We start from the raw sequence: 24,615 nt of genomic DNA on the forward strand, positions 1-24,615 counted from the left end.
ATTTTTATTGAATGAATTCAAGTTTCCTGCAAACAATGACTTACTTGAATATCTGCAAGCCTGTATTGGTGGCCTGCTTCTACTCCAGCCCACATTTCTACTCTAGAAACTACAAGGGTTGCTCTGACCCACAAAGCCCTAGCCCTTTATTTTATATATATATATAAACCTAATCTTCAAGAGACCCCAGTAACAGTAGGCATGCATTCTTAGCCATTCCAGTGGGATGGATGGTGGAAGAAAGGAAGAGCCTACTGAACTTGATTCTCTTCAATATTATGAATTTCTCTTGGTATTCAGAAAGTCACATTCTCTAAAACTGAGCACTTCTGTGTTTCTCTTTGTAGGGGTCCCTTCAGTGTAAAGATTTAAACTATAAAAGCGGGGAGAGAATATGTATCCCCTGTCTGGAGTCTTTTCTGGTATGCTTGGACTTGGGCTAAGTGTTATCAGCCCCCTCACACGAAGCCCTTATCCTCTGGCAGGTCTTGGCCATCATCTCTCCAATTCAAGGACAAAAGCATTCCTGGAAAAATTATTAAGATCTCGCATACGCTTTTTTATCTAATGTAATCTTGTACAAATGATATTTATCAGGGTTCGAATATAAAGGAGTCGTTGTCTGAATCTCTTATCAGATTTATGGCAGAGAAGCAACCTTTCACAAAGTTCCTGCCTACTCAGCCTGTCGCTGCTTTAGCTTTGAAAGGGCAACAGAGAAAAATGCAACATAAACCTTCCACTGTAAAGTGAGGCACCCAAATTGCATGGGTTCATTACGTGATCATTTACTACAGACTTCAAAAAACTCTAGGCCTGAATTAGTCCCTAGAAATTTCCTTGAAAGGAGTGTAAGAGCTTTAACAATGAATTATTATCTATGGGTAGCTCAGCATGAAAGGGGATCCATATGTGCAAAGTAGAATTTGTCAAATGTAATGTCGGTTAAATCAGGTCTAATCTACCAAATACATTTTTTATTGCTTGCTTCATTAAAAAGGCTCTTAAGGTAATGAATAATCTTCATCTTCAACAAGGATTATTAATGCCTTTATAACTCACGTCCACTGAACATCGAGAGGCAACGTGAAACTCGATCCTGCTCTAACCTCCATGTTTGTCTTAGAGCCTTAAAAGAGAAAATCCATCAGAACTGTCCAGCGCTACATCCTGTCACATGAGCAACATTTTCTTCCAGGAGAAGAAGTGGAAGGAAAAAAAAAAAAAGGAGGCTGAGTTTGGTTCAGCTGTGGCAAAGCAGGGTTCTCCACAGCCCTGACGTGTTCTGTTTTGTTTTGTCTCCTGCAGCAAGTCCACATGCAACGCCATCGACTCTCCACTTTCCGACATCACCCATCATCCAGCAGCCTGGGCCTTATTTCTCACACCCAGCCATCCGCTACCACCCTCAGGAGACGCTGAAAGAGTTTGTCCAGCTTGTCTGCCCTGATGCTGGTCAGCAAGCTGGACAGGTGGGCTTCCTCAATGTAAGGAAACTTTTTTTTTATTTTTTCCTATTTCTCTAGAAATGCTAGCCAAATGTAAAAATATCAAGAAGACCCTTTATGACCACGTGATTTTGTGTTCTAATGTCATGCTGACTGACTGCAGGCAAACGTCAGATTTATTCTAGATTGTGGGAAAGTTAACTTGCTGTGAGAGTGATTGGCCAGGGTTTAAAAACAAGGTTTGTGTTAAGTTTGCAACTGTCCAGCTTATGGATATAAATTGTCTGGAGAGTGAACTGTGTAACCTTCTGAGTTCCACCTCCTGCATTCTAACCCCAGGATCATATAGTTAACAAAATAGAAAGACTGAATAATTTTAAGTAATGATTTGGGGTAGTAGAGAGAGGTAGGGAGCAGAAGGGGACAGATGTTTCAGATCAACCAAGTTGATGGGTTTTTTTAAAAAAAAATACAATCTTCTAACACTTTAGATCAAGTTGACCAGTACTTGAACTCAAGATGCTAGAAGCAAAGTTTATTATGGTTTGTTATTTCTGCGAGTAGTTATCTTTCCCACTTATCTTCATATAAAACTAAGCCATGTTCAATAACTACAAATGAATGTTTTCATTTTTCTCAAATAAACCAAATAATCACAATTTGAAATAGCATTCCAATAGTAAAAGTTATTTTATAAAATCGCAAATTTTATTACAAATATAAAGCTATATGTTTACAATGAATAGCTGTATCCCAAGGCCAATAGCAATAATAATAATAAATTAAGTCCAGCAGAAAGCCATATTTTATTTCCTTTTCTCATAATATCTATGCATGAAACCACAGATTAGCCGTAATTCTTATTGCCTGGTTTAGGGTGGTATGTCACACTGCTCTGTCGGTTTTCTCCCCTGCAGAAAGACCTGATTCTGCAGATTTGAGCCAGAATGGGCAGCTTTGACTAATGTCTGGTGATCTGTTCACAGATACATTTCTGTCTAGACAACAAATCGATATGGTGCCCTTTTTTTTTTTCATTTTGCTTGTGTATTCATTTGCTTGACTTATTCTAAAATATTCACTTACGGACTTTTGGTCCACACAGAAACTATACCCAGGCAAGGATACTGGTGAGAGTGCGCAGCCTTCTGCGCCTCAGACAGTATCTGAGGAAAAATACTAAAAATACCATGGATGCTGGTTAGTGAAGGAGTGAGCCTGCCTCTTCTGCAGAATTACTAGGTTTCTTCTTCAAAGCCCCAGACAATGGGACCTCCTTCGAGTGAATTTTGGTTTGAGGCTGCTGTCTACATACAGGCCATTGCTGGCTGTAACTCGTTATGGAAAGCCACTTGGGAAATCATGGGAACCTGAACTGATCACTGGCACCAAGTCTGACTTCTGAACATCCAACATGGTCTTTTTAATAGTCATGACATCATTTTATATAACTGTCAAATACCCTGTTTTGCGTTTTGATCAAAATTTTACAGCGTTTGAGACAAGTCTCTCCATAAGGCTATTTTGAAGATCTTGAAAATAAATGTTGCATGTTCTCTTCTGAGGAAAACTTGATTTTGTTAGAAAGATGTTCTTTGGCTGTTCTAACACTAGGCAGCCAGAAAAGTGTGAGTCCCATGGCATTTGCTGATGTAAGTCAAACTAGAAGGGGTATTTTTGCCTAATAGAAATCTGATCGCTAAATATTAAAGTTTCCGAGCCTGATGCTATATGATATGTGAAAGAAAATACCTCTGTTCATTGAATACATTTATTAACTGTCTTACAAGACAAACTTTAAGAAATGAAAACAAAATATCATTTTATATATTTTCTGTACATATTTAATGATCATGGTTTTACCTGTATAAATACACATAGAGGAATGATGCCTCAGTCTAGTTAGCATGTAGGTATAAAACAAGCATTTTACAATCATGAAAATGTTGTGGAAGCAGCAGCTAATACAGCACTGAGCAAGAGTTGGTTAGTCAGGGATGGACAAGTCCAGACTGCTCCTGGATGTGACACTCTGGGGAACCAAAGATCAATGTGCTTCCAAGAGCCTGAATATTAGTGATTTGCATGGCAGGTACCCAGCAAGTCTTTCCTTGACAGAAGCAGCTAATGGCTGACACCCGTTGATTCTTTTCCTTGTGTGTGTTTTCTCCGAACCCGTGCAGCCCAATGGAAGCAGTCAAGGCAAGGTGCACAACCCATTCCTCCCCACCCCAATGTTGCCGCCGCCGCCGCCACCACCGATGGCCAGGCCTGTGCCTCTGCCCATGCCAGACACCAAGCCTCCAACCACATCCACAGAAGGAGGTGCAGCCTCCCCCACCTCACCGAGTAAGTATGACCGAGACAAGGCGCCGGTTCCTTACTATGCTCTCTGCACGTGAGTTCACACCTAAGCCTTGTCCTTTGCTGTGCAGGCTTTAGCAACAGGCACAGATCCCACCGCTCTGTCTATAGCATGAGCTGGCAGAGCCCAGGCCCAAGTCACAGTGAATGCCACTCCCATGTACTGTCAGACGACACCGGATACGGAAATGATCGGGTGTAGGTGGCGGATTAAGATGCTGTAACGACATGCTAAGGACTGGGAACAAGATACAAACTATTAAATTGTGTCTATTGCTGGAGTGGTTTGCAGAGAATGCTATTCCCATGGTGTTCTAGGAGCATCTGCTTGTGATATTCTTAATAACAAAAGGTTTGATTATCCCTAGAAACTTAATGAGAGATTAAAAATTATGTGCCTTAGGCATAACATATTTAAAAAGTGTCTAGATCAAAGTATCCATCCAAAGGTATGGGCATCGAATGTGGCTGAGAATGAGATGGTCCTGATAAAAAGGCAGAGCTGGAAGCCGGGGTAGCTACATGAGGAGGCTGGGGAAGGGAAGGAAATAGGGTAGGACTGAATGGAGAAAGAGAACCTTTTGACTTTCTCTCAACAGTCTGGGAGTACTTAATCATAAAATAGAGGATTCTGAAATCTGTTTGTGCGATGGGAATGATGAATTCAACAACAGCGAGCCATTCTCCAGATAGTCCTTGGTGTTTGGGAGCTGGAGGGGCTGGAAGGGCTATAAAAGGTGTGAACACACAAATACGGTCTTTATTCATGTCTGGCGGAAAGAGTGATGCTGGGGTTTCCAGGTGACCTGGTAGCCTAGCCGCGAAAGGTGGTGCGATGGGCCCCTCCATAATCCTTTAGAGAGGATGCCAGTATAGAAGGGAGCAGCGGCAGTGCCCCCAGGAAGAGCCGGGGGGTGGCGGGGGGGGGGGGGGTGGTGGCGGTGCGGGTTCCTCCGAAATGAGAAAAAGGTGTGAGCGCAGTTAGAAAGAGGAGTATTAAGGTCAGGAACTTGAAGAGCGGTAATAGCAGTTGAATGAAAGGGAACAGGTGGAGGGGTGTTTTGTAAATATAAACAAGCATTTAAATAAGAAGGCCTCTTGGCTTTCTTACATTCAGTGTTGTAATTAATGGGTTGGATACAGGAGAGAAAGAGCCAAAGAGGAAAGACAGTCCCCTACTTAGGTCATAGTCACTGGAACTGGCTCTGGGGACACTGGATCTAAAGAGACATGCATCTCTCTCGGACATAGATCAGAGAGTGAACTCTGTATTATCTCGTATTGATGTAAGTATTACCTAGTATTTATTGGGGTAAGTAGATGGCATTGTGTATGAATTCTGCAGCAGAAAGACTGAGGATCCAGAGGCAGTTTGGGGAGATAGACCTGTCTGGTAAGAGATGGTTCAGTCCAACACGCATCAGCAAAGGAGAGAACCAGTGTCCACTGACGTGGGGAGGAAGCTGCTTAGCTGTGAGCTGTCAGAACATCCCAGAAGCAAGCTAGGAATGGGGTGGAAAACTAGTACTAGTAATGGATGGAAAGTTAAGGGAAACTTACGCTTTTTTTAAATCACGTGCTTCCTTAGAAACTAAAATTGCAGGATGGTTTGACCTGTTTATCCTTAGCAGCTTTTCCGAGCCCAGCTACAGCAGGAAGTGTGTCAGGCAGGCAGGGTGTTGAGTTCAGTGTTCAGCATCCCAACAGTATATCCAAAACTGAAGCCTGTTTCAAAGAACAGTGGCAGGCACTTTTCTATTTAGGGGTTTGGGTGGAATTGCTTGCAATAAAATAAATTTTTTTTCAGTTAAAAAAAATAAAATAGAACAGGAAATCAAGCCAAAGGTCTCCTCTATTACCAACTTTAGGGAGGACTCAACTCCCTCTTGAATGGGAACAGCATTAACTCCTCTGCCCACTCACAGCAGGTTATCAGGAGGGAGTAAGATAATAGGCATGCTGTGGACAGATAAAAGGCCAAAGCAACATTTTTAATATCATCTCATAATGAAATACAAATGGATGCCAGCCTAGAGCAGGGTGCGTGTTGCCTCTGGCACTAATACTAAACTTTTCAGCATGACCAGAACAACATGGGCAAGGCAGATCTGAGGGGGAAATGCCTGTAAAACAAGTATATTTTAATAGGAAAAATCTGTCCCCATCCCCTTAAAAATCAGGGAAGTGGGAGTGAGGAGAAAGTTGTGCTCTTCCCTAACAAGAACTTTGATATTTTTGTATGTGTTCAGAACCATTGGTTACACTGTGTACAACTGTTTAGAATGTGACAGAGAGGACCCATGACCTGTGAGAGTGGTTCACACAGTGTGTTCCACTCTCACTGATAAGCTGGTGATGTGGGCTTCCATCCCCACTGGAAGAAAAGCTCTTCCCCATCCGTGTTATTGAGCATCAGCTGTGTGCCAAAAACCCTTCTGAGCGCTAGGCTTCAGCACCTAGAACAGGGGATAAAAGTGATTTAAAAATCCTGATCTTATACTTTATTCCAAAGAGGAAGAGAGAGAATGAACAACACAGTAAGTTTGAAGGCAGTTCATGTAGGACAGTGATCCCTGTGCGTGCAAACCCGTGAAGCATAGACGGACAAGAAGCGGAATCAGTAGGATAGCATGCCGTCAGGGAGCAAGACCTTCCAGCCCTTTGATGTTGGAGAACGGCCCTGATGGGGTGGGAGCCCATGCCTGGTAGGTAGAAGGATCAGCCAAAGCAGCCTGGTGTGAGTGAGGAAGTAAGAACAGTGAGAAAGAGAAGATCAGAGGAGACACAATGAGGATGGAGCAGGGCCTTGGGAGCATGGAGCTTGCAGGCCAGTGTCAGGGCTTGGACATTTCCTGCAAGTGAGACTGTGAGTAGAGGAATGCTTCCTAAAGCCCAGATGTTAGTAGAAAATCGTGGAGGGCTTTGTTGAAATAGGTTGAGGGGAGGAACAAAGGCAGGACATGATGGATGCAATGAGTGTTTTTTTACATGCCAGCCCCCCATTCAAGACAAAGGAGTACCAAGGTAAATGAAACAAATAAGTGTTAATCGAATTGCTAAATGGTCTTTTAATTAAAAACAAAAAAAAACAAAAAACAAAAAACCTGGAGCCCGATATTGGTGTAAATGCAGAGAGATCAGAGAGACCAAGGGACAAGCCACTGCCACGTCTCACCTCACCAACTCCACGAATCCTCTGACTGAAATCCCCTGAGTCCTTTCCCAAAAGGCTCCCAGCCGAAAAACCCTCTAGCTGAAAGGGACGATTCTGCCGAAAAGCCTTTAGTTCCTGTCTCCTCACGCCTTATATACCTTCTCTGCCCAGCCCTCACTTCCTGGGATTAAAGGCATATGTGCTTCCCAGTACTGGGATTAAAGTTGTGTGCCACCACTCTGGCCTCTATGTTTAATCTAGTGGCTTGTTCTGTTCTCTGATCCTCAGGCAAATTTTATTAGGGTACATAATATACCACCACATAAGAACTTTCATCCTGATGGGAGTAGAGACCCAAACCAACAAAATGCACATAAGTTAGGAGGCTAGGGACCAGTAGATAAGATTGAGAAGGCAGGGCTGGGCAGAGTATGGTGGAGGTGCTATGGCCATCACCCAGCTGACAGTTGTCTAGGCACTGACCTGGGGATGGAGGCCAGTAGAGGCTGTGAGAAGCTCTTGGACACCAAGAATATTCTAAAGATAGAGTTGGTAAGCTTTGCAGAGGCATCTGATATGGGCTGAGAAGAAGGGAAGAAGTCAAAAGTGGCCTGTAGGGTTTTAGCCTGAATTCCTGAAAGAATGAAGACAAGAAGATGTTAGGAGAAGCCATTCTGAGTGGAGGGTGGGCACTAGACGTTTGAGCCTCTTAGACCTCCCAGTGCTCAGGCTAAGCAAACTTGCAACCCTGGGCAGGTTACAGAGTTTTTCAGGGTGCATCTCCTCCTCCTCCTCTTTTTGTTTTTTTGTTTGTTCATTTGTTTTGTATTTTTTGAGACATGGCTTCTCTGTGTAACAGCCCTGGCTGTCCTGGAACTCAAACTGTATACCAAACTGGCCTTGAACTCACAGAGATCTGCCTGCCTCTGTCTCTGCCTCTGCCTGCCTCTGTCTCTGCCTCTGCCCTGCCTCTACCTGCTTCTATTGGGATTAAAGGTGTGGGCCATCACCACTTGGCACATCATTTTCTTAATAAAGGACTTCTTTTCAAACATACAACATGACATAAGAGATTTTTAAGAGGCTGCATGTGGTGGCACACGCCTTTAATCCCAGAACTCTGGAGGCAGAGACAGGTGGATCTCTGTGAATTCAAGGCCACTCTGGTCTACATAGTGAGTTCCAGCCAGCCAAAACTACATAATGAGATTTCTGCCGCGGCCCCCCTCCCCCCCCCACTTAAAAAGAGAGAGAATTTTTTTCTATGAGTTCTGAGGACTATAGCTCTTAATGCCGTAGCTTGGGACTAGCTCATACCATAAAAATGGAATTTTCCCTAATTTTTTTTCTGAAGTAAAGATTGGCATCATAACATGGAATTAGAATGCAAAGGAGAAAACACTTTTAAATTATGGTAAGAGATAAAAATATGCATATTTTCCTTTGTTAATTAATTAAAAATCAATTTAAGGTGCATTTAAAAACTCATAAACATTTTCTCCTCCATTCCTCCTTAGTTATGAACTTTTGATTTTTTTAAACTGAAATCCTATTAAAATAGAAGCATGTAATAGCAAGTTACATTTATTGTTTATTTTTATGTCTCAAATGAATCTTGTATCTGTTTCATTCTGTAAATGAATATGCACCTATAATGGAGAGCATAACAATTATCTACCACCAGAACAGAAATGTTTAAGCCTAACAATTAACATATGTTCAGTGCCTTTTGATGAACAGAGCTCTTTACCTGTGTGTATTATTTTCCTATACTCCTTTGAGGTCAACATTTTATAGACAGGGCAACTGAAATGAGAAAATTAAGGTTACCTTGCCCAGCACGATGTTCCCATGGTGGTATGGTAGGACTCCCATGCTCTCTCTGCTACCTTAGACTGTGACTTAGTGGATGTCTTAGTTAGGGTGGCTATGGCTGTGCTAGAAGACTATGAACAAATGCAGCTTGGAGAAGAAAGGGTTTATTTCAGCTTACAGCTTCCCATCACAGTTCTTCATAGAAGGAAGTCGGGGCAGGAAATTAAGGCAGGAACCCAGAGGTAAGGACTGAAGCAGAGGCCATGGAAGAATACTGCTTACTGGCTTACTCTTCATGGCTTGACCAGCCTGCTTTCTTATGTCATGCTGGAGCATTTGCCCAAGGGTAGTACCACACACAATGGGCTGGACCCTCTTACATTAATCATTAATCAAAGAAATTTCCAATAGCCTTGCCCACAGACCGGTCTGGTGGGGGTTTTCCTCTCAGTGGGGGTTCTGTCTTCTCAGATGACCAAGGCAGCCTAGGGACAGGTGCTTGAGAGGGCTTTCACCAGAGTCAGGTGCCTTCAGAATCCTTCTGTGTGTAATACCTCCTCTCACCCTCACATGAACTCCTGAAGGAAGGCTTCAGGTTAAACTGATTGAGAAAGAGAAGACAAAATGGAGAGATAAGGTAACCTTTTGAAGGCCAGTCAGCCAAGTGTTCCAGAAACATGATTCACACCCAACCACCTTGAAACTGGAGTCCCTATGTTGTGCTGTGGCATGAGACTCTGTGGAACAGCCGAAAACTTCCTTTTCTAAGGCAGTAAAAACTCTGTGTGGAGAAACAGAAATCTATTTCTAAGTCGCTGGTACTTACGTATGAGTATGTCTTATTAGCGGAGAAGAGAAAGCAAAAGATTTGGGGGAAGGCATCATGATGATGCTCCATCTTTTAGAGAAATGGTAGATTATAGGTAAGTGAAAACAAAGTTGGTGGATTCATCTCACAAATCACTTTTTACGCAACTTGTGTCTAGACTGTATTATCCTTTTCTAAATTTTAAAGTGTTTACTTAATACAATTCTCTTTGGCATAAAGTCCTGTGAAGTTTTATAACACCACAGATTCTTGGAACTGTCACCCTAAGCAAGAGCCAGAACAATCCCAAAGACCTCCTTAAGCAAGAGCAAGAACAATCCCAAAGACCTCCCTAAGCAAGAGCCAGAACAATCCCAAAGACCTCCCTAAGCAAGAGACAGAACAATCCCAAAGACCTCCCTAAGCAAGAGACAGGACAATCCCAAAGACCTCCCTAAGCAAGAGAGAATAATCCCAAAGACGACCTCCCTGCCATTTTTGCTTCCTCTCAAGTAAATGCCTGATGTGGAGCAAAACTTATTTTATCCATTTCCAAATTAATTTTAATCTCTTTACTAGTACTTCTGTTATCAGCATGTGTATGTATGTGTGTGAGAGAGAGAGAGAGAGACAGACAGACAGACAGACCATCTTGCTATGTAGCTCAGGCTGGCCTGGAACTCACTGTGTAGCCCAGGCTGGCCTGGAACTTTTGGCATTCCCCTTCCTCCTTCGTTCTGGGATGACAGGCATAAGCCACCACTCCCAGTTTCTGCATTAGAGTCTGGTTTTCATATTCTTCGGCATTAGGGGATCATGATTGAGGCCAGTTTTAGTTAGTGTTCTACTGCTGTGAAGAGATACTATGACTATGGCAGCTTGTTTTTAAAAGCATTTAACTGGGTACTTGCTTACCGTTTCAGAGGCTTAGTCCGTGATCATCATGGTGGGAGGCATGGTGCTGGGGCGGTAGCTGAGAGCTTATAAGCATCCTCATCTGCAAGTTAAAGGGAGTGGGGGGGGATTGGGAATGGCATGGGCTTTTGAAACTGCAAAGCTCACTCCCAGTGGCACACTTCCTCCAACAAGGCCACGCCTCCTAATCCTTCCCAAACAGTCCTGTCAACTGTGGGCCAAGCTTGCACATACATAAGTCATTCTTACTGAAGCCACCACAAGGCCCAAATACATAGTGTTTATTCTATGAAGAGAGTGGCATCTGAAGAGAAAAACCCAGTATTCAGCAGAGTGTACTGGGACAGCTGAGTAGCCATCTGGAAAAATATTTCTTCCACAAAAATAAATTTCATCTGGGGCCAAAACAAACAAATTAAAAAGCATTAAAAAGTTGACCCACACATCTTTAAAAAACCACAGTACGGTTTTGTTTGTAATATTTAAGAGAGGATGGCCTCTCTGAAAAATACAAAATGTATCCACCAAGCATTCATCAAAGAAAAAAACCAACAAGCTCTGTACTAAAAATTTCAAAAATTATATACAGGAGAAAAATACCCAGAGCAAATTAAAAAATATAATATGAAGAAAATATTTTCAGCATTTGAGACAAAAGGCCAAAATACTTAATACATGCTTTCCAAATCAGGATCAGAAAGATCAACAATCAAATAAATACAAGAAGGCACATAAAGAAAGAAAAGCAAGATGTTAGAAAGGCTTCTAGTTTGTGTGATGTAAAGCAATGTAAATGAAAACTTTAAAGGTTTATACCTATCAGATTAGCAAAGATCAAAAAGTATCTTAGCATGATGCAAATGGAAAACAGGCCCCTCTCAGGCCATTGGAGGACTTTAAATGGTTTCGCCTCTTCCTAGAATGAGAGAGAGAGAGAGAGAGAGAGAGAGAGAGAGAGAGAGAGAGAGAGAGAGAGAGTGAAATTACAGCATTTATCCATAAGTATTCAATATTTCTGTATAAAATCATAAATACATGCATACATCTTAAATATAAGCCACACATGTATTTGGATATATGAGCAAAGCTATACCTGAAGCATTCATTGAAGCATCAGTTATAATGGGAGACTGATAACGTGAATGTCCACCAATATAACTGTTATGCACAGGGACTCTTTAAATATAGACAAGCTTATTGAGACTAATGGAAGAGCCTTTGAGATCTGCTTATATGGGAGAGGGTCCTGAGAGATATGACCTGTACTGAACACTACCTCAGACTGGAGGGATGGGAATTAATAACTGGAGGAAAGAGACAGGGATATGGGGAGAGCCTCCCCTGATAGAAACCAATGATATTAACTTTTGATTTGCTCTTTTATAAAATATAATTATTTCTCTATGTTTAAAAGTATTTGCCTAATGATCTTCTCACAGTCTTGCTCATACACAAAATCCTTTCTTTGGCCCCTGAGCATAATAACAAAATATGCTATCTTTGATAAAGAATAATATTGTCCCCTTCTGAGAGACTTCAGTATAAGGTCCACATTTTGTTCACAGCAGGCGTTGTTTAGGTATCCCCAGCATACAGATGGATACATACTATCTTCAATAGTAATTTGTTATCATTTTTTCAGAGCATTTTGTTTTGTATACAGTCTACTTTTTTTAATGTTTTCATTTGCAAAAGGGGGCCAGCAAGATAGCTCAGTGGGAAAGGGAACTTGCCATAAAGCCTGACAATGTGGGATCCACGTGGTAGAAGGAAAAAGCCAGCTCCTGCAACTTGTTCTGTGACCTCCAAACATGTGTTGAGGCCTGTGCATGTGCACATGCGCGCTCTCTCTCTCTCTCTCTCTCTCTCTCTCTCTCTCTCTCTCTCTCTCTCTCTCTCTCTCTCTCTCACACACACACACACACACACACACACACACACACAGTAAATATATGTAATTTTTTTAAAAATATGTTAATTGCAAAGAAAAGGAAAAAATGTTAGTGACTTCCAGGTACTGGGTAGGTTGTTTCCAAATGCACTAGGGACAGTTATTATAACTATAAGGTGGAATTGTGAAATCTCCTCTAAAGAGAATGAAACTGAGCTAATGTCTAAACTCGAGTCTCTTGAGCTCCAAAGCCCAGTGCTTTTTGCTCTGCCAAAACATATAACATGTTGACAGGTGTGATATTGTGATTTTCCTTTGAACATTCTAAGACACCTCATAAAAACGTGTTTTTATCATTTCAAGAATACTAGCACTGGGTTAAATGAAAAGCACAGGACCCAGAGCATGGAAAAAGACACTAAGATGAGAATTGAAGGGAAGGGCAGGTCAGTGCTAGAGTACTTGCCCAATATGTACAAGGTTCTGAGTTCAATTAAGGGGAGGGGGCAGTCTTGAAAATAGAATGGAATGGAAGGCTGTATCCATATTTATAACCATAACCAGTTTAAGTCTGTATTTGCCATAGGTTGTTTTTTCCTTTTTACTTTTTGAGATGACACGTGAGTTTCAAGAATTTCTTTTTAAAGATAATAGATGGCATTGCAAGAAACTTCAAAAACAGGAAAATATAAAAAAGAAGGTTATGTTCTTCATGATCAGCTACTATCAACACTGTACTTTTCTTCCCATCCTTTGGTAGTGTGTATTTATGCATCTTTCATTTGTAGACATGCACGGAATGCTTTTGATCATATTGAATGTAATGTCTATGTACTGCTTTCTTAACGAGAATATTATACCTTGTTTATAAGAAAGTCAAGAAATGTGATTTTAAACAGTTTGTACCCGTGTCCTTCCATTTAGACATCCACTCTCAGCATCCTTATGGAATAGGGCCTGTATCCCTGGACACACATTTTGGTCCTCAGGCCTCATCATCTCCCTGGGCTGCAGTGCTGGAAGTGGGTTACTATACAAGTGGTAGCAGCTCTCCTCTTGAGACACATTACCAAATTGTTTGCAAGGTTTATGCAAGTTATACCCTTACAAATTGTGACAAGTCTCATTATAACATCACCTCTTAAGAGGTGTGAGTACATTATTGTTGGGAGACAAATATCTTGTGAGTATAATAAATGCCTCCAGTCTGAAATTTTAGAATCAGTGAGCCCAGAGTAGATGATAGCACATTTTTTCTTCAAATGTTTTCTCCCAAAGCAGAGGAATCCAAACTTCCTATCTTTCTGAAAAATCTTCCACACCTCACTCTGGACTGTTCTGTCCAGAGGGCAGCCTGTTAGACATTCAGATGAAAGGAGAATGCAGCAAACAACACTCACTATCCTCACCTCTTTACTTACAGATATTGGGAGAGGTTAACTGGCTGCAAAGATCATCTTTCTAATAGGAACCAAGTAGAGCAAGCTGGGCATGATAGCACTCCATAGGCTATAGCAGAACTGTGAGTTTGAAGCCAGCCTGTGCTTCATATGGAGACCCTGTCTCAAAACAACCAAAAATCAAATAGATTCTAGATTCCAAGATTTTCTAGCTCTACCTTTATTTTCTACATCTCACTGCCCTTTAAAAAAAAAAAAAAAAAAGAAGTAGTATTTTTGGTTTTCAAGTTTCATTTGTGCTCATTTTACTTACGATTAAAAATTACTGGAAGGATCCAGTCATAGTGAGGAATGTCTATTATCTCAGACTTGGGACCCTGAGGCAAGTCCATCACAAGTTGCAGGCCATCCTGGGCTGCATAGCAAGACCCTATCTAGAGGAAAAGAAACAGAGAAACGTCACTAGAAGGTATTTTAAAGTGTCCACCACCCCATTCTTCAGAGGTAATCACTTTAACTTATTTCCCACTCATTTTCTGTTTGTATTTCAGCCCTAATTGAGTATAATATGTATATAGGTGTGTACATGAACATATTACAGCCCTGTAAGGTAATTTTATTTCATGTTGCAAGCATCTTGTGATGTTATTAGTTGCTATTTGAAGACACGAATTTTTCTAGAATGCTCCACTGTCTGGATGAGGCATTACCTCCTCAGTTGGTTCCAGTTTGTCACTCTTACAGGCAATACTGTAATGAACATCTTGGAGCATAAATCTTTATCAGTATTTTTATTGTCTGCTGAAGATAAATTCCCATGAGTAGGTTTCCAGAGTTACACCGCCTTCTGAGAGGTTGCAGAAGCGTTTCAAGGGAGAATGAGCCAATATATCGATCCACGTTTCTTTTTTTAGCCAACCCCAGCTGAATCCAGGGTCTTTTCCTCATGCTGTTTAATATAACTTTCACCTGTGCCTACTCATACACAGACTCTCCTTGGATCAATAAATATGTCCTATCAATTGGAGCAACACACAGCATTGATACAAAAATAAATGACAGTTACAGGATTTAGGCTAGCCATCAGAAATAAACTGAAACAAAGCCTGTTCTCCTTTTCAATTATGATTTTTAAAAAAAAAGAAGAAGAAAGTTATGGTCAGTTTGAGTAGGACAGTGCTGGAAACATTTGTGAGAAAGTGCCACATTTTCACACATATTTCAGTAATATGAGGTCAGGTCATCTTCAGGTTAAAAGTCCCTCCATTCCTCCTCTCTCTGTGTACACATAGTAACCTGTGCCTCCAATCCTCCTGCCAGCACTGAGGCGCCTCTATGCAACCAAAAATACCAAGAGCAAAGCCATCTGGCTGAGTTGACTCCTTCCCTGCCGTCTGTGGGCTGGCGGCCCATAGACATGGCATGTCCATTGTTACCATACATGTCAGTAATGTTAACATATTAAAGTTAGAGTTCATTAGCTTTCCGGGAAGGAAGCTTGAGGGTATGTTGTTCTGTAATAACTTACCAGTGATAGGAGTCTTTCATTTCCAGCCCCGAGGGGTGTGTTTCTTTGTGGTAACTTGTTTGTGAAGACAAAAGGTTGGCAGAGATAATAGAATGAGATAACTGGCTGTGCAGAGAGGATCTAAATTGTGGAAACTTGGAAGGGTTATCTTCTAGATTTCAAAAGTGCAAGGTGAGACCTAACAATACCCACCCGTGCCTAGGAAGCTCTCTAAATCTCTGACTTTCAGAGGACTTAAAACACCTATTGCTGTCCTCAGCTATGTGATATTAATAAGGCAAACTCATGTCCTGCATACTTGCTCATACCAATAGATTTATTTGACAAAGGAAGGCTCTGATATTCTCCAGCATTCTCTTGTGACCTTGGAGCAATATGCTGTTCAAATCCATAAATGAATTCAATAGTAGTGGTTTCCTTTATAAAATAGCTGATCTCTTTTCTAATACTTTCAGTATTCTTTTAAAAATGGAATTTTTTTTATCCACCCCCCACCCCCCGACACACACACTATGAAATATAACAGAAGTTAAAATTTGGGGACACTATTTAATGAGGTGTTCAGTTTGCAACTTATCAACATCCTTCATGGTCCAGTGTGGCTGACAATCATTTAATAATATTGCAGTTGTTCGATGACTCGGTATTCTAAGTCTGTATTCCAAACTTGCTCTGCTTACCCTTGTTCCAGGAACTAGGACATTCCCTGGGCAGGTCATAAAATCACAGGAGTCTTTTCAGTGAAACTAAAGTTTTGAGGAAAACCCCAAAATGAGTTTCTGAACATGAGAACGTGAGAGCTGTGCATTAGTGTATGGGATAAGAAGGGAAAGGTCCCAAGTGGGGTCTTCTCTGACAGCTGTACTAGGAACCAAAATACATTGTCTTTGCTTACCCTATAACTTATTTCTTCCTTTCAAAAGAAAATTAACTTCATGGACCTCTTCCCCTGCATTTTTCAAACATCCCAGTTTCCAATCCTTCAAAATAACTCTTCTTTTTGCAAATGGCAAAATATCATTTTGAGGTCGTGCCCTTCCTCCCTGGCTTAGGCTACTTCCTCTGGGATGTCCTGTCTCCAGGAACCTGTCGACCCCACCCCCTCACACACATCTCACACGCCATCATCTCCTCCAAAACTTCTTCCTTTTCCTCCTCCAGGTGCCACTGTCTGTCTTTTAACAGCCCACAGATTATCCGCATCACTCGGAGACTCTCGTGCCCATTTCCTAAACTTGCATTTCCTCAGTCGGCTCTGACATCCGAGGATAGCAAGCTTCTTTGTCACCTTTGTATGCAACAGTGTGCAGAACAGAGCCTGGCATATGGCAAGTGTGCAGATAAGCATCTTTTAGGGGGAGAGAACATATGACTACGTTAAAATAACTCTCTGGTGGACTCCCGACGTTAGACTGGGTGGATCTAAGCAAATGAAGAAAGAGAGTGTTTGCCAACTTTCATAAAGTTGGTGTCTATGTTGAAACAAGAGACCATTCTCTCATTCACACTTTCCAGCAGAAGGTGGACGCACCTGTAAGGGTTGATTCTAGCATCTGGGAGTAAGTTCCCCTGGTCTCTTGCATTGTTTCTTTTGCTGAAAGATCCCATCCACCCTGTCCTTATTTGTCCCTAGCCACCACCAGCAAGCAGCTCAGCCCCAAGGAAAACCACCATTCAGCCTCCTTGGAGAGCCTGTTGATGCAGACCAATCTTCATTGTCAAAGAGGGGCCCATTGGCCGTCACACACTACATGGAAAGTCAGGCTGTCTTCCTTCCTCACCTTCCGTATCACGTTTCAGTTGCTAAACTAGACCTTAAAACCGGCTACCTAGTTCCAAAGGAGCAGCACAAATTGAGTTTGCTAATTTGTCAGGTTTGGGAGACTCTGTGTGAAGTACCAGTTGACTTCGATACAGATATCCTCATAGTGACGTCTTTCTAGGTTTTTTTCCAAAGATGGCATCGTGATAACCTCCATTCAAAAATATACCTGCCAAATTCTTAACAGCACGAGCAAGTGTCACTGGGTCAGGGTGCCTGCAGTTCCACGTGTGTCCCTTGTTCTTTCTTATTCAGAAAAAGAGGCCAGCACACCAACTGTAACTCTATTTACTGTACCCATTGCTGAGAGTTAGAAGCTAAGTCCTCAGGGATGCCTGTGTTGATGGGGGTCTCTCTACTCTTTGTCTACTATCAAGTCTACCTCACGGTTTCCAACATTCCCAGAGGCCCTGTAAAACTGTTGCTGAGAGAGAGGGAGATTCTTAAACCATTTGTCCCTTTGTTCTTACAATGGCAAGAGAGTACTCATCCTTCCTGAAGGAGTATGGGATTAGACATGCTTATGAAAAAGAGGAGCCCAGGAGATTGGGGAAGGGGCAGGAAAAACAACCATGATTGTAATTTTATTACTTAAGGCTATATGATAAAGGCCGAACTAAAATTATTGGATAATATGAAGAAATACACTAGAAAAGGGGGAAATGTCATCAGATAATGCCAAAAAAGAGCTGGTGGCAGCTAATAAAACATTCTTTCACGGTGTTAGGGAAACTGGCCATGGCAATGTCAGTAAAATGTCTGAAAACAAAAAGCACTCACTTTATTTCAGAAGCCACCAAATGAATAGTAATTTGATTTTAAACAAGGACTTTTAAAATAAGATTCTGTGGCTAAAATGGAATCCCTGTAGATGGCATAAAGACAGTCATTAGTTACCCCTGGTTCTCTCCTTCAAGTCTCAAAATGTTACAGCAATTCCTCATATCTGTTTTCCAGATTTCATGATTTCTCAAAGCTCTTCCCATAGCATCTGGTTATGGGTCTTATGACTAGGACAAAAATTATCAAGAAAGCTATGCATATGCTATAGCAGTATTGTGACACAGTTATGTGTAGCTAAATACCACATCATCCATCTTTCCCTGATGTTCTGTTCATTTTGGAGACCCTTGTCTGTGTGTATATAATTGATTTGCTATGACATATGTTTATTTTTTAACTCTCAGCTGAGATTTTGCTCAGTAATACAAGTCCCTAATTCCATGGTTTCATTGAAAGAAATCAAATCCAACTTCTGTCATATCTTTCCAGGAACTAACATCCTTTTAGGGTTGAGCTTCTGCCTGTTATAGCTATAATGTGGAAGAGGATCAGAATCCCTTTCTTCCTTCCTACCTTTCTTCCTTCCTTCCTTCCTTCCTCCCCTCCTTCCTTCCTCCCCCTCTCTTTCCTTCCCTCCTTCCTTCCTTCCCTTGTGTTTTCTATGTCTGTAAATGTGCCCAGAAGGTGCCTTTCTGTAGAATCATGTTTTCTAGGCACTAGACTACAGCTTTGGCATCCAAAGTTCTCAGTAAATGTGAACCCACTACCACCTGTCTCCCCACCACTCTCTTGTTTTTCTAATAAGCAGAATAAACTGTGGCACTTGAGTAGCCCTTTGGAGCATCAGAGGCCCTCTGAGTTGTTCTGAATACTAGATTGTGACTAAGACTTCATTCAAAGAAATGAAGTTCTACCTCATTCCTTTCTCCCTGGCACTAAGACCAGGGCATCTCCCCATTGTGGGAATATTAGTTTAAGATGTGTTACATTTGTTTATGCTCTGGAATGTTTGTTTAATTATGCAAAGATGTGTTGCATTCTTTGATGTTGCATTTGTTTAACTCTGTGAAGATGTGTACTTTGCCTGCCTAAAACACCTGATTGGTCTAATAAAGAGCTGATAGCTAGGCAGGAGAGAGAAATAGGTGGGGCTGGTAGACAAGGAGAATAAATGGGAGGAGAAATCTAGGGAAGAAGGAGAAGCAAGAAAAGGAGAAGGAGAAGAGGATGCCAGGGGCCAGCCACCAGCCACACAGCCAGCCACGGAGTAAGAAGGAAAGAAAGATATATAGAATAAAGAGAGGTAAAGAGCCCAGAGACAAAACATAGCTAAAGAGAAACAGGATCATTTAAGTTTAAAAAGCTGGCTAGAAACAAGCCAAGCTAAGACCAAGCATTCGTAAGGAAGAATAAGTCTCTGTGTATTTATTTGAGAGCTGGGTGGTGGGCCCCCAAAGATTAAACAAAAACCAACTGCATATCTCTCTACCTCAGAGCTCATGTTTAACATACAAAGTATACTTTGCAAATGTCCTGCATGTCCCAATTTGGATTATGGGAGGAGAAAACAAGTTAAAAGTCATAATGTCAACATTTAAGTCAAGCAAAAATTGGTAATGGGACATAATACAGATGCCTTTCCAAACTAAGCCAGTTTGTTGCGATCAGTATATCAAAACACACATACACACCCTAACATGTATGCTGTGGTCAGTTAGTGTGCTTGTTTGGGATGTTACCAGTGTGACAAAAATGTCATAAGAAAACTTGCTGTGTGCCTTTGCTAAACAGCTGTCCAGTGCACACTGTTTCACCAGGACCATCAGACTAAGGGCTCCCGCTGCAGTACAGTATGATTCACATAGCTGCAGAACCCAGACATACCTCCATGCACTTCTGTGCCTGTGCAGACCACCTACCTATTCACAAATGAAGAGTACTCCCCTCCCCCCTTGCCTAACAGGTTTAATCGGTCCTTTCAGTGCTAGCTTCCTTCTTGCCTCCATCCTCCATCCTTTTTGTGTTTGAGAAGCAGCTAACTATACTGCCAGGCAACTATAACCCATCTTTTCCATATACAGTTTCCCTTAGCTGTTTCCTAAAGTGAATCAAAGTCAAGTCATAGACTAAGAGGCACAAGTAACTCAAGCTTGCCTGGTGTAATGGCTGGATATAGAGCTAGTCCTCCACTCAAGCTTGCCTGGTGTAAAAGGTGGCCCAGAGGAAATCAGCAGATCCCCATTATAGACAATATGACACAAAGCATCCTCATCCTTTTATGTAAATCCATTATTGGATGAAGGCTGCTAGAACCATCTTATCCTGACCTCAGAGGGCTCTGGGGTTCATCCTGTGCTCAGCAGTTTAACTGGCTCTCAGCTACACCATGTGACCATCATAGACCTGTCTGAATGGCTCATCTCTTACCAGCATAACCAACAGGACTTGGGCCAAATTGATAGAATTTCTATCCCTTTGTGTTTAAGAATGGGAACAGGAAGCATGGGCCCTCTTCTGCAGAAGAGAACCTCAGAGAGAAACAGGTGATGTCAACAAAAACAAGATTGCCCTGGTGAAAATTATAAGGTCTTTTTCCCCTTACAGAGTGTATATCTAGAGTTAGTTTTTAAAAATTGCTTTTATAATTTAGAAATTTGGGGCCAACTCAGCAGTTAGAAACAGGTACTGCCCTTACAGAGGACCTTAGTATCATCTCCAGAGCCCATGTCAGGCAATTCACAACCACCCAGAACTCCAACGCCAGGGAATCTGACACCCTCTTCTGAATTCCTTGAGTATGTGTATCTTCATGTACATATTCACACACAGACACACACACACACACAGAGAGAGAGAGAGAGAGAGAGAGAGAGAGAGAGAGAGAGAGAGAGAATAAAAGTTATAATTAAATAGCAATCTAAAGATTCTAGAACAAAGGAAGAATGTGAAATAATTTTTGGAGTTTGTGGTAAGGTGAATTTGTGAAACACTTAAACTTATATTTGGGTTTATAACTCACACACACACAAAAAGGCCCCTGGTTTTCTTTTCTCCATCAAAGAAGCTCCTAAGCATAAAACAACAGACCTCCCATGTCTAGTGAGCATAGTGCACTCTAATGTGCCAGCCAAGGTCCCAGAGAGAGCCCTGTTTGTGCCGCGCACAAAGGTCCTAGGAAGGGACAAGGGGTAACGTGGAGTTTCAAGCACACCTGGCATCATAAAGATTCCAGACACGCCGCTGGGCCTGTAGTGGCTGCTTGCTCTAGCTGGGTTTTCTCCTCCTTCCCGGAGAGTCCCTTCATTCCTCCCTTAAGACTCCACTTCCGCTGTGGAGGGCCCGAACTGGTTTGTGACTCTCCCAACTGCAGCCGTTGAGAAAGCATGGCTATAAAATGAACTCCGCTCCTCCCTTTCCTACTTGATCCCTTTCTCCCTGATGCTAAGACCAGGGTGTCTCTCTCTCTACCCCAGAGCTCGTGTTTAACATACGAAGTACACTTTGCAAATGTCCTGCATGCTCTAATGTGGATGACGGGAGGAGAAGACATCTCCTCTGAGCACCAGTTTCATGTCATTTAACCCCAGCGGTCCCTGGGGGCCAATCCCTGCCCGCCCCTCCCTCTGCTAGCCAGATCCTTCGCTAGCGCCAGTGTTTGCATTAATCAGCTGCGTAGGCTCGGAGACTGTGTGTTTTGGTGTTGTTTGTGTGTGCAATCTCGTGCTGCTTCCTGAACGCATGTGTCCCTTCCCTTCACAGCCTACTCGACACCCAGCACCTCCCCCGCAAACCGATTCGTCAGTGTTGGACCACGGGATCCAAGCTTTGTAAATATCCCTCAACAGACACAGGTGGGCCGCTCTCATCTTTTCTGTATGTGGTGCAGCTTGTTTTCTTCATCAGGTGCAGTTTAATGTGTCTTGGGGGCACACCAGGCCACATGCCCCCAGCCCCTCTGCCGTTTCCGCCTGACCCCATCCCTCCCAGCCCTGTAGCCATGTTTTCTCTGTGGTCTCGGGAACCGTAGACAATGTTCCTGGGATCTTAGTGGGGTAGGAGAGGGGGGCTTCTGGGCCAGACCGGTTTTGCCGCGGCAAGTGAAGGTTGCTAGGCTAGACTGTGTGTATTTCCTCTCTTTGAGCAGCCATGGCTCTTTAGCTGTGAGCAGACAGACATGCGCCCCATGGAACCTGGTTTCCATGGTACCGAAGCCCAAGTGGGGAGGGAGACCAGCCACCCCTCTCATTTTTATGGCCCCAGGAAACTGGCAAACTTTCTAAAAGAAAGGAGGTGGGTGGGGACAAAGGGTTCCTAAGCTCTTTATTAAGTTACTGATGTTGGTTCCAAGGAGGTGATTGCTGGCCACTGGGAAGCAAGGTGCTGTGAGCGGGAGGGGCCCAGCAGAAAGTCATACAGAGGTGGCTGATTGCAAGGAGAGCCCAGGATACCCAGAGCTGGCTGAGCACAAGAGAATGTTGTGTTGGGAGCTGTGCAGGCTAAGAAGCGCTCTTGTAAAACAGGTTTGCAGTGGTTGCTGTGAGTTGAGAAGGAACAAACCTCTGGGTCCCAAGGCATGTGTGTAGAGGTTTGTGAGAAAAAAAAAAAAATCAGGTCCAGGTTTGTAGAATAAACTACCCTTCACTTTCCGAACTAGAATACGACCGTATACTTTCCTAATTGACTCTAAGAAGTTATTTTGTCCGTGAGGTTCTTGGCAGGGTTTGACATTTTCTCCATGTGGTTCTGTGCAGACACTTAGCTGTGTGACGTCAGCCGGGTGCTTCCTAAGTCTGCTCCCTTCTTACAGGGCTCCGCTTTGCTGTGCTCATCCACAGCGCAGCTTCTCCCTCCTCCCTGCACTGAAGCTGCACCCCCAGAAAGTCCAGCACTAAGCCAAAAAGGGGCGGGGGGCGGGGAGGAGAGTGACCTCTCTCCTTTGGAATCTCCCACTTCTGCTGTTTCTTCTAAATCTGGCTTGCACGTGGTGTCTGAGATTAAAAGCTCTACTCAGTACCTCTCATAAAATTCTCCCACTTATTTGCTTATTTTCCCACACCTCAAATGTTCAAACACCGGTGGTTTGAAGTTGTCCCATTGCCTGAGAATGTCTGTCTTGGAAGATGGTTTAGCTTTATACTTTTGTTTGGACTTCCATGTTCTGGCTCAGCGAAGGGTGAGCAGAGGACCTCCCTCAGCTCAATTGGATGGCTGTTTTGTTTTTCACAAAACTTGGATGTACTCAGAATTGATTCGTGGAGAACCTGGAAACTGCCGCTTTGAAGTATCTTGTTTGGATTCTGCATGATATTTTATACAAACTAATTCACATCATCTAAACTGCACATGTTCTATTTGATTTATCTCTCTATAATGAAAATGTGTTTTTTCCAGTATTACTTTGTTTCATAAGTGCCTCATTTAACCCAAAGACCGAGTCTTCGTGATGTTGACCACAAAACTTCCATTCTTAACAATCCAGATTTTGCACGCATCTGGATGGGTGATGTCATTATAGGTCCAGTATTGGCATCTGGAACTGAATTCTTTTTGTTTTCCATTAAATATTTGTCATTGTGGTGACAATAGCTTAAATGTTTCTTACCGCAGTGACACCTGTCATATTTGGCTTGAAGAAAGCCATTCCTGATTATCCCATGAGAAACCGTATGAATGGAATGGTCTTTTTCTACCCTCTATATACCTATCTAGTCTTATGTCTTAAAGTAAAATTTATATGCCTCTAATATTTCTATTTTATGATATATATTAACATTTTAAGAAATACTTACTGTCAAAGTAAGTATTAGATGTAGATGATAAGTAACAATAGACCTTAAATACAGCTCCCTAGTAAGAAGTCATTAGTTGAAAGATATTTTCTTACAGGATGTATGTGTGTGTGTGTGTGTGTGTGTGTGTGTGTGTGTGTGTGTCTTAGTTAGGCTTTTATTGCTGTGAAGAGACACCATGACCACAGCAACTCTTATAAAAGAAACCATTTAATTGGGGCTGGCTTACAGTTTGAGAGGTTTAGTCCACTATCATCATGGTGGGACATGGCTGCATGCAGGCAGATATGGTGCTGGAGAAGGAACTGAGACTTCTATATCTTGATCCACAGGCAACAAAAGGAGTCTGTGTGCCACACTGGACATAGCTTAGGAGACCTCAAAGCCCACCTCCACAGTGACACACTTCCTCCAACAAGGCCACACCTACTCCAACAAGGCCACACCTCTTAATAGTGCCACTCCTGTGAGCCAAGCATTTAGTCTGTGGGAGCCATACCTAGTTAAACCATCATTGGGTGGGTGGGTGGGTGGGTGTTGTACAAGGGATTACCTCACAGATGCTAGGCTCTACCACTGATCTCAAGCCTTGGTTTTACTTTTCAAAAACTTTTAAGACAGGTTCTCACTAAATTGCCCAGGCTGGCCTTGAACTCACTCAGTGGGCCAAATAGGCCATCATCTCCTGCCTCAGTCTCCCAAGTAGCTGTTCAAATAAACCTGTGCCACCAGTCTTGGCTTACAAGATTTTTAACAATATAATTCCAGCACCGGCATATTCTCCACTTCCTGTAAGCGTGTGGTTGTCGTTAGATAGCTTTACTGTAAGGCTTAAAAATTGCTAGTTGAAATTTAGGAAAACTTTCCAAGGCAGTCAGAAGTTTGCTCTCTGTCACTG

At 42.4% G+C, this 24,615-nt stretch overlaps 1 protein-coding gene across 7 annotated transcripts in view; it reads left to right on the plus strand.

The window, feature by feature from the left end:
• Nfia (nuclear factor I A) overlaps positions 1 to 24,615 on the plus strand; it is a 347,864-nt gene that overhangs the window by 289,915 nt on the left and 33,334 nt on the right. For 4 of the 7 annotated variants that reach the window (XM_006974032.4, XM_042271442.2, XM_076564530.1 and 1 more), the window contains 3 exons: positions 1,309 to 1,487; positions 3,632 to 3,797; positions 21,688 to 21,779. In XM_006974032.4, coding sequence (XP_006974094.2) covers positions 1,309 to 1,487; positions 3,632 to 3,797; positions 21,688 to 21,779 — 437 coding nt within the window. The remainder of the gene's footprint in view (positions 1 to 1,308; positions 1,488 to 3,631; positions 3,798 to 21,687; positions 21,780 to 24,615) is intronic. The other 3 variants (XM_042271440.2, XM_076564531.1, XM_076564533.1) reach the window with 1 other exon arrangement.

Source organism: Peromyscus maniculatus, chromosome 2 (genome assembly GCF_049852395.1).
Source record: "Peromyscus maniculatus bairdii isolate BWxNUB_F1_BW_parent chromosome 2, HU_Pman_BW_mat_3.1, whole genome shotgun sequence".
NCBI classification, from domain to species: Eukaryota; Metazoa; Chordata; class Mammalia; order Rodentia; family Cricetidae; genus Peromyscus; species Peromyscus maniculatus.